Source organism: Delphinapterus leucas, chromosome 2, assembly GCF_059928025.1.
Source record: "Delphinapterus leucas isolate spDelLeu-1000000601 "Yukka" chromosome 2, BTC_Dleu_Yukka2, whole genome shotgun sequence".
NCBI classification, from domain to species: Eukaryota; Metazoa; Chordata; class Mammalia; order Artiodactyla; family Monodontidae; genus Delphinapterus; species Delphinapterus leucas.
The window spans coordinates 179709004-179719809 of record NC_143130.1 but is presented as its reverse complement, the minus strand read 5'-3'; the positions used below and the strand labels follow the sequence as shown (position 1 = coordinate 179719809).

Below are 10806 nucleotides of genomic sequence, written 5' to 3'. Positions count from 1 at the left end.
GGGGATCACTTTTAATTTACAGATTAATCTCTTTATTGATGGATGACTCTAAGTAGTAGCTTTAATTTAATCTTTCTCTTACAGATGATATTAACCGTGTTCTTGAGCAACAATGAACAGATTTTAACAGAAGTTCCCATAACACCAGAAACAACATGTCGGGATGTTGTAGAATTTTGCAAGGAACCTGGAGAAGGCAGTTGCCATTTAGCTGAAGTGTGGAGAGGAAATGGTATGTATTAGGCTCTATAAAGATGACTAAGTACATGAAATCCAGTGTTTATTGAATACAGAATGTTGTTTCTGCTTCTTTGTTATCTGAGGTAATAAGGAATTGAGTAAAGTAAAAACTATTTTATCGCATGAGGATAGGATGTTATAAATGCTGTTTGCAAAGAAGTGTGTTCTGTGATTTGACCCTCACCGTAGCCATGTGGAAGAAGCTGGGAAAGCAGATCTGGTTCTTGTGTGAAGGCTTTCTGACATCACTACTGACCAAACGAGAGTTCTCTGTCCACTGAGACCTTACAGTGTTTTGTTTGTTGCATGTCAGGTTGTTCATCTGCTTTTCTTCTCCCTACGATAACTTCACGAAGACAAAAACACTATCGTGTTTCCCTGTGTACAAAGCCTTTTAAATAGTAAGTGCTTCATAAATATTTGTTTATTAAGTTGAGAAGAGTTAATACTGGCTCTTACATTTAAGGATTTGTCAGCTAGCTGGGCAGAGATGATCAGTGTAGGTAATATAATTACCGAATACAGAAAATTCTGAAAAATAATGTGGATTCTCACGGAGATGTGGAATTGAACTGGGATAGGATACACCAGGCGAGGGGAGCAGTGTGAGGGAAGGACAAGAGAAGAGCATGGAGAAGGCGTGCTCCTCAGACAGCACTGAGAGGAGGGGCCCAGGAGGGTGGGAACTAGACTGGCAAGGCCACCTGCTCTGACAGCGTGTGGAAGGAGGTAGCTGTGTGCATGGATGGGTCTGAGTCAGGAAGCAAGAGAGTGGTCATTTGGAACATGCTGTGTATGAGGTGGGTGTCCAGATGGATGTGTTTAAAGGACACTTAGGGATAATCAGTGAATTCTTACACTTTTTAAAAATAATTTTTTAATTGAGGTATAATTGACATACAACATTTTATTTGTTTGAAATGTACTATATAATTATTTGATATTTGTATATATTGTGAAATGATCACCACAGTAAGTCTAGTTAGCATCCATTACTGCACACAGTTACAGAATATTTTTTCTTGTGATGAGAACTTTTAAGGTCTACTCTTTTAGCAACTTCAAATATGCAGTATGTTTTTTTTTTAATTTATTTTTGGTGGCATTGGGTCTTCGTTGCTGTGCACAGGCTTTCTCTAGTTGCAGCGAGTGGGGGCTACTTTTCATTGTGGTGCATGGGCTTCTCATTGCGGTGGCTTCTCATTGCAGAACATGGGCTGTAGGTGCGTGGGCTTCAGTAGTTGTGGCACATGGGCTCATTAGTTGTGGCTCACAGGTTCTAGAGCACAGGCTCAGTAGTTGTTGCTCCGCAGCATGTAGGATCTTCCTGGACCAGGAATCGAGCCCATGTCCCCTGAATTGGCAGGCAGATTCTTAACCACTGCGCCACCAGGGAAGTCCCTGCAGTATGTGTTGTTAACTCTGGTCACCATGGTGTACATTACATCCCCAGTAAGAGTTCTTTATATATTGTAGATACAAGTCCCTTATTAGGTGTATGACTTGTAAATATTTTCTTCCAAAGTCTTGTGCTTTTAATGTTATCCTTCAGATTCAGAGTAAAAACTTTAAGGACACATTGAGAGAAACTTGACTTTGATAAATGGTGGACTATTTACTAAAGTAGAAGTAAGAGGCCAGGTCCTCAGTTATCAGTCTGATATCAGCTACAGGAAGAGGGGTGTTAAGTAATTGCAGTTTTTAGAGGACTAATGTTAGAGCCTGGTCATTCCATCATTGTTTGCTCTTCTCTAGCCTCTTAGCACTCTTGCTTTTTGTGGCTTGCTGTCACTTCTTATTCCTTATCTGCCCCTTATATTAGTCTGGGAGAGCCCCAGTGGTCCCTGGCCGCTTGAGTCACTCATTTGTTGCAGTGCTTGGCTCCAGGGCCATCTGAAATCATAACCTGTGGTCTAGCCTCATCAGGAATGAGGCCTACCTCCTCGGAGCACAGAGGGTCACAGCCACTGCTCCCACTGTCTAGAGCAGTCCCTAGCACCCACGCACCTTTGCCTCTCATCCCTTCCTTGAATCTCAGAGTGTGTTAAGGGTCCCTCCCCTTTGCTCCAGTACTGTCATTGTATTTATCAAAACATAATATGGTAGCTTTCATCTCTCTCTGTCTTATTGGACTAAAATTCCTGAAGGCAGGAACTTGTTTGTTCACCATCATACCGCCAGTGCCCAGCCTGTTTCTCATAATAGGCCCTGAGTAAACACTTAAATCATTGAGTAAATTGGAGCAGCAAAGCGAGGTCTTGAAGAGATGGTGGTGGATGAGATTCAAAGGAAGGGGAAAAAGCACAGCCTTTCTCAGTCTTTTTTACCCCAGAGGAACCCTTAAGGTAATATTCAGATTTTGGAGAATGCTTTGCATAAAAATGATTGCATCCATAACACATGGTATACTCATGTCATCAGTATTCAGAAATATGATACTCCAATGTAATTGTCAGTGCTTTTGAGAAGAGAGTATTTCTCTCTGGATCTGTGTATTACTTTGCTCAGGCCGCCATAACAAAGTAACACAAACTGGGTGGCTTAAATAAGAGAAATTTATCTTTTCACAATTCTGGAGGCTAGAGGTCTGAGATCAAGGTGTCAGCAAGGTTGGTTTCTCCTGAGGCCTCTCTCCTTGGCTTGTAGACAGCAGTCTTCTCCCTGTGTCCTTACATGGCCTTCCGTCTGTATCTGTGTCCTAATCTCTTCTTAAAGGGACACCAGTCATTTGGATTAGGGTGCACCCTAAGGACCTCATTTTAACTTATTACCTCTTTAAAGATCCTGTCTTCAAATAAGGTCACATTCTGAGGTACTAGGGGTTAGGACTTCAGCATATGAATTTGTGTGTGAAGGGACACAACCCAGCCCGTAACAGTCTGTTAACTTGGCCAGCTTATTATCCTGATCTTTTTGTGGTTCCCTTCCTCGAGTATGTCAGCTCTAATGCAAATCAGGAGTGTAGGTAGGACCTTCAGTTTTTCTTTTTGTGAAATTTCCTACTTGATTTTCTTTTTGCCTTATCCAAGAATGGCTGAAAGTCTTATCATAGATTTCTCCATTACATAAGATGCTAATGAGGTATAGTATGCTATTAATTCTACATGATACATGTGGGGTAGTTTTATTTTCGCTTTAAAACAGAAATACGTTTTAGTTAACCCTTCTTATTTAAAAAAGGTAGTGAAGCTTAGCTTGCTTTTCTTGAAGTTAGTCTTTAAAATTTTTTTATTTATAAAGGGAAACATTTTTTTCAATAACTGGCTTTAAGGCAAAATTGGAGTTTTAACTTTATAAAGTTATGCTCAGACTTGGTAGATTTAAGTGGGGATTGTAAACTGATTTTAATTAATGTGAAAAAAATTTGTAAGCCAAAGCAATATGAATAAAAATATGGCCTAAGACACAATTTTATGTAAAACCAAGGGACACGATTAGGCTTAAACATGGGCCTCACAGCTATAAAACTACAATATACAAGTTCTTAAAAATCTTTTTTATAGGCCTATATCCATAAAAAGTGTTACTTTCAAAACTAAAAATATGGAATGATATTACTTCATTAGTGTTCAGTTTGTGCTTGCTTTTCGTTGTACAAATACTCAGTTCAGAGTTGAACTAAGCACACACAGACTTCATTTTCAACTGAGATGAGATTATTTATGTCCTTGCCCTTGATGTTGGCTGAATAGGCAAAGCTTGCCTGCACATGTAGGAAGATGAAACGGCAGCAGCACAATGTGCGCTGCATTTCTATGAATGGTGGGGTTTTCTTCCTTACGGAAGTCTGGCACTTATCTAGGACTGAACAGTAAATCACACCTTGAATGTATGACAAGGCTGCAGCTTGCACAGCTCTTTCTCTTGACTCAGTGTCGGGTTCTCAGGCTGAGCAGGAGGAGCCTCTCGCCCAGACATACTCCTGTGTTGAAAGGAGCCAAAATATGGTTCGGTTTTGTCCTGCTCCTCTCCCACGCCAGGCCGTTTGCTGTGAGCCTTGGAACTTGCCGATATCCTTTCTCGCTTTCAAGCACAAGCAGCAGTGGGAACATTTCAAGATTTCCTTTTAATTCAGATAAAATTCACATAGCATAAAAATCCCCATTTTAGTGTACAACTTCGTGGTTTTTAGGACATTCTCAGTGTTGTGCAACTATCTCCAAACTCTGTACCTCCCCATTCCTTCCTCCCTCAGGCAACCACTGTATTACTTTCTGGCTCTATGTGTTTGACTATTTTAGGCATCTCATATAAATTGTATCATATAATATGTGACTTTTTAAAAAAATTATTTATTTTTTAATGTGTGACTTTTTGATCTAGCTTTTTTCTCTTAGCATGTTTTCAGGATTCATCCATGTTGTAGCATGTATCAATACTTAATTTCTTTTTTTGGCTGCAAATATCCATTGTATGATATACAACAGTTTATTTATCCTTTCATCAGTTAATGGACACTTGGGTTGTTTCCACTTTTTGGCTACTATGAATATTGCTGCTGTGAACATTCACGTACAAGTGTTTGTGTGGGCTAGCTGTATTGCCAGCAAGTGCGTTGTCAAGCCTTTATACATCTGATTGCCACCTGTAACATTTTAATGAATAACAAGATTCAGCCAATTTGTTAATGTGTTTCTTTGAAAGAGTGGGAGGCATACTGCTTCATGATAAATATACTAAAGGACATTTTTTTCACTGTTCCCCATTTAATGTGCAAAATTGCTTTTATGTTTACTTCTTTGTGTTTATATGTTACCTAAATTATTTCCCCTTCATGGTCTTGTTTTCACTTTATTAAAGTTAAAATTCAGTGCTTGTAATATCCTTGAATTCTAATATATGTGTACATTTATTTTAAATTATTTTTATTCATTTTTTACTTTTGGTACGAGTCATTTTGTTTGTTTCTGAGAAAAGTAAGATTTTTTGTTTGTTTTTTTCCTAGAGCGTCCCATACCCTTTGATTATATGATGTATGAACATCTTCAGAAGTGGGGGCCACGAAGGGAAGAAGTGAAATTTTTTCTTCGACATGAAGATTCCCCAACCGAGAGCAGTGAACAAGGTAGATAAGTGCTTTTTTCCCCCATTTGCTAATTTTTGCCATAAAAGTTAATTTAAACATTAAATTAATTAAAATTAATTTAAGAATTAACAGGAGTAAATATTAAATTATTCACATGATTTTCCCCCCTTCACTTACAAGTGGTGAGAGGGAGAGTTGGTATCTCACAGGTTTTTTGACCTCTGTTATTGCAGTTTATGATTATTTCACACTTTCAGCCTCCTCCTCAGGATCCTAAGTTAGTCACGTAATGCACTGAAACATGTAAGGGGACCTGCTGTTGAAAGGGATTGCTTTTGATAAATATCACATGGATGAAATCTCTAGATTTTAAGAATAAATGAAACCATGAAAGGATCATAAAAATTCTGGGAAATATATATATATATTTATATAGTATCTATATATGTGTATATATACACATACATGTATATGGAGAGAGAAAGAAAAACAGAAAAATCAGAACAAGACCTAAGTGGGGAGTTCTCTGGTGGCCTAGTGGTTAGGATTCCGGGCTTTCACTGCCACAGCCTGGGTTCAGTCCCTGGTTGGGGAACTGAGATCCTGCAAGCTGCACGGTGTGGCCAAAAAAAAAAAAAAAAAAAAGGAACAAGGCCTAAGTGTAACTAACTCTAAACCATAATAGAAAAGACAAACCGAATTATTAAAATAAAAAACCTCTTTGCATGGCAGTAACCACATTAAAGCAAGGTCAAAAGACAAATTATAAACTGGGAAACAGCATGTATAGCTCATATTGCAAAGGGCTAATTTCCTTTACGTAAAATGATAAGAAAAAAAACAGTAAAAAAAAAATATACAAACCCGATGTTCACAGAAAAGGAAATATTCATGACCCAGAAATATATGCAAAGAAGTTCAGCCTTACTCCTAATAAAAGAAATGTAGGAAAAACACTGAGATACTCTATTTCACCTGTCACGTGGCCAAGATTAGAACATTTAATAACACAGTGTTGGCAAGAACGCTGAGAAACAGGCAGTCTTCCACATTGTTGGCAGCTTCTGTAGAGGGCAGTTTGGTGGTATCTGTTAAGCTTACAAAAGCATGAAACCTTTCACCCAGCAATCTCACTTTTGAGAATTTATCCTAAAGCTGTGTCTGCACACATACAAAATGACATATACATAGTGTAACTCATGGGCACTGCTGGTAGGAGCAGCCTTCAATGCCTCCAGGGGCGTCGGCTGAAGAAACCGGAGTACATCTGCTCTGTGCCCTGTCCCAAACCACTTCCTGCACTTGTCACTTGAATAAGCACAGTGTACACACATGCTGCCTCCTGTGTAACAGAGATGAAAGAGTAATGACGTATTCTGTGTTGGCTTGTGTGTATGAAATATCTTTGGAACGATAAGTAAGAAACTGGTAACATGGCTAGCCTGGGGGGAAGGCTGCTGGGTAGGGGAAGGAGGGAGGGAAAATTGGTCATTTATATCTTTTGGTTCCTTTTGAATTTTTTAAAAAAATTTATTTTATTTATTTTTGGCTGTGTGGGTCTTCGTTGTGGCGTGCGGGCTTCTCATTGAGGTGGCTTCTCTTGTTGCACAGCATGGGCTCTAGGCACGCGGACTTCAGTAGTTGTGGTGTGCAGGCTCAGTAGTTGTGGCTCGTGGGCTGTAGAGTGCAGGCTTAGTAGTCGTGGTGCACGGGCCTAGTTGCTCTGCGGCATGTGGGATCTTCCTGGACCAGGGCTCGAACCCATGTCCCCTGCATTGGCAGGCGGATTCTCAACCACTGCACCACCAGAGAAGCCTGTTTCCTTTTGAATTTTGAATGATAGGAATATACTACTTTTTAAAAAAAAATTTTATTGGAGTATAGTACATTTACAATGTTGTGTTAGTTTCAGGTATACAGCAAAATGAATCTATTATACATATACATATATCCACTCTTTTTTAGATTCTTTTTTCAAATAGGCCATTACAGAGTACTGAGTAGAGTTCCCTGTGCTATACAGTAAATCCTTATTAGTTATCTATTTTATATATAGCAGTGTGTATATGTCAATACCAATTTCCCATAAACTACTTATTTTTTAATTAAAATTTAAAATAAGGGAATCTTTTTTTTGGAAAGCATATACACTGTACAGTTAAGAAAGAAACCTTTGTTATTTAACGGTGATTATGGATTACTTCTGGTATTTAAAAAAAAAACAATGAAAGGACATCCTTTTGTAAAAAGAAGATTCCTTTATTACAAGTTATCCCTCTTTATTTATTTATTTTTTGCTGAGCCACATGGCTTATGGGATCTGAGTTCCCCGACCAGGGATTGAACCCACGTCTTCTGCATTGGAAGCACAGAGTCTTAAGCACTGGACTGCCAGGGTAGTCCCTAGCTGTATTTTTTTTTTAATACCTATTTATTTATTTGGCTACTTCAGGTCTTTGTTGCAGCGCATGGGTTCCTCGTTGTAGTGCACGGGCTTCTCTCTAGTGGTATGCAGGTTTTTCTGTGTCTAGTTGTGGTGCACAGGCTCCAGGGTGCATGGGCTCTGTAGTTTGTGGCACGCGGGCTCTCTCGTTGAGGTGCGCAAGCTCAGTAGTTGTGGCGCGTTGCCCCATGGCGTGTGGGATCTTAGTTCCTTGACCAGGGATCGAACCTGCGTCCTTGCATTAGAAGGTGGATTCTTTACCCCTGGACCACCAAGGAAGTCCCTGTATTTTTAATTAAAGGATATTTTGCCCCTAGGATGAGCTACTGTCTGCTTTAAAATCATCTTCCCATAGCTGTAAATATCATGCTGTTTTTCACAATGCATCATTACTTCTGGTCTTTTTGGTTTTTTTTTTTTTGTGGTACGCGGGCCTCTCACTGTTGTGGCCTCTCCCGACGCGGAGCACAGGCTCCAGATGCGCAGGCTCAGCGGCCATGGCTCACGGGCCCAGCCGCTCCATGGCACGTGGGATCCTCCCGGACCGGGGCACGAACCCGCGTCCCCTGCGTCGGCAGGCGGACCCCCAACCACTGCACCACCAGGGAAGCCCTACTTCTCGTTTTTATTCCACTGGGTGCTGGTCATCTGGAGCCAGGAGACCAAGACTCCAGGCCTAGCTCTTCATCCACTTCTACCTTAGAAAAGGGCCCTGCCTCTCTGGACGGACCCCTCCTGAGGAGGATTAGACTAGCTGGCAGTTAGCGCTGTTCTAGCGCTAAGAGCTTACTTTAACTCTCTACCTGAGTGCTCCAAATACTTATACCCTAGTTAAATGAGAAGTCTTCTATTTTACTTCAGTCATTATAATACACGTACATAACCCTTACTGCCCCAGGGTGGTGGAATGGCGGGAAGGTCTTATATCGTTTTCACTCTGTAAAGTCTGGAAGCGTTAGGGATACCTGAGAGAACTGTCTAGAGTTACAAGGAATGGGACAGCACTGACCTTCCAGTTGACCTTCATTGTCACACCGGATGCTGCTCAGTCTCGTTGTGCTGACGTGGCAAGTACACCTGAGACAGTGGAAGAGCTGGATGCTGAGCTGTTTGAGGTTAGGGAGACAATGCGTCCCAGGGGGATGGCGCTCGAGACGAGGGCCTTGAAGAGGGAGTCAGACCTGGAGGGGAGAGTACAGAGCTGCTGCACTGAAGGCAGGAGACCAGGATGAAGGAGGCTCCGAGGGGTGTGGTGCCAGGGAGTACACCTTTCTCGACCCGGGCTGGTATGGAGGGTTGGTCAGGATTGGAAGAACCAAATTCATCACACGACTCTCATCACTTTTCACAACTTTCAGCAAAGTCCCTGCTTCCCTATTTAATACTCCTCAGCTTAGCTTTGATGGCATTTGTAATGGGACCCTGCTCATCTCCTCAACCTCACTGTCTCTTCTTTCTCTCTTCCACCATATTCTTAGTTGCATATTCATTCCCTGTCGTGCCCTAACTCAGAATTCCATCTTCCTCCAGCTGTGATGCTCCACCCTCTTCCCTTTTTCCTCTGCCTGTGCTTCTGCATGTTCTGCCTCTCTCTCAGAGCTCAAGAAGAAAGGTGGCAGGTAGAACAGCTCTCATTGGGTGCTGTGTTCCGTTTTATTTCTGTTCACTGAACTTCTCCTCCAGCTTTTTTTTTTTTTTTTTTTTTTTTTTTGCGGTACCCGGGCCTCTCACTGTTGTGGCCTCTCCCGTTGTGGAGCACAGCCTCCGGACGCGCAGGCTCAGCGGCCATGGCTTACGGGCCCAGCCGCTCCGCGGCATGTGGGATCTTCCCGGACCGCGGAACGAACCTGTGTCCCCTGCATCGGCAGGCGGACTCTCAACCACTGCGCCACCAGGGAAGCCCTCCAGCTTATATTCTAAGCAGCCAGAGGTGAAGATCCAAGACTCATGTTTCCTCTCTGCTCCCCACAGAGCTGAGGACAAGCCAGTTGTCACCAATATATATTGTTTAAAAGGAGTTTCATTTGAGTATTTATTGCCTGTAGAACTATAAGATATAACAAGAAGTAAAGGACAACCCTGACTTAAAAGAGTAGGAATTCTCTATATGGAAGCTAGAGGAGAGTGTGGAGGACATTTCCTTCAATCACCTTGTATACCTGGGGGAACAGAAGCTTAATGTGTAAAGTAACTCGGTGCAGGTCATGTGCAGAGTGTAAGCTAGAATCCGGGGGCTGGTGTGATGGAGTTTGGAGCGAGGCCTCCTGGGTTCAGCACCGGCCCTGCTGCTTACTCAGTTTGGACCTTGGGCAAGTGACTTCCATCCCTGTGCCTCCGTTTCCTTACGTGCGGGTGCATTGGGTTGTGGTGGCAGTTAATGAGGCGTCCTGGCGCAGTGCTCACTAAGTGTCAGCTCTTACTATTACTTTCTGACTCCAGAATGCAAGATCATCAAGTTTCTTCTTTACCATCAAAGATTAAGTGGCACTTGATATAATTTCAATGTTGTGTGTTCTATAGTATTCTAATTTGATGGCTTGCTGTTTGCAAGAGGCAGCAATGATAGAATATTAAATTAACCCGAGTACCTTATTTCTTAAAAGTACTGATAACTAAGAATTTAATTTACCCTGTAAACTGATAGATGCTGTAGTCTAGGATGTGTGTATGCGTAATTTCTGCTACTAGGAAATATAATAGCTGTGATGAAATGGCTATTGTATATTCGACTGTGTTCGGTGGCATACTCTGTCATTTCCATTTGTTTAACCTCATTTTTCATTATCACCTCCCTAAGGGCCCTTTACTGGATATAGTATTCTTACTTGCTCCTGTCTTCCCCCATCAGATGTACTGTATATCTGTTTATGTACCCAGTAGCTTTGCTTTATACATAAAAAGAGTAAGAATTTTTTTTTTAATAAATTTATTTATTTATTTTTGGCTGCGTTGGGTCTTCGTTGCTGTGCACAGGCTTTCTCTAGTTGCGGCGAGCGGGGGCTACTCTTCGTTGCAGTGCACAGGCTTCTCATTGCAGTGGCTTCTCTTGTTGCGGAGCACGGGCTCTAGGCGCACGGGCTTCAGTAGTTGTGCCACG

The 10806-nt window shown here is 41.6% G+C and overlaps 1 protein-coding gene across 6 annotated transcripts in view; it reads left to right on the top strand.

Annotated features, from left to right (window-relative positions):
- PPP1R13B (protein phosphatase 1 regulatory subunit 13B) overlaps positions 1 to 10806 on the top strand; it is an 84535-nt gene that overhangs the window by 30887 nt on the left and 42842 nt on the right. For 5 of the 6 annotated variants that reach the window (XM_089908242.1, XM_089908244.1, XM_022575967.3 and 2 more), the window contains exons 2-3: positions 85 to 232; positions 5186 to 5305. In XM_089908242.1, coding sequence (XP_089764368.1) covers positions 85 to 232; positions 5186 to 5305 — 268 coding nt within the window. Of the gene's footprint in view, positions 1 to 84; positions 233 to 553; positions 642 to 5185; positions 5306 to 10806 lie in introns of those variants that run through there. The other variant, XM_089908245.1, reaches the window with a different exon arrangement.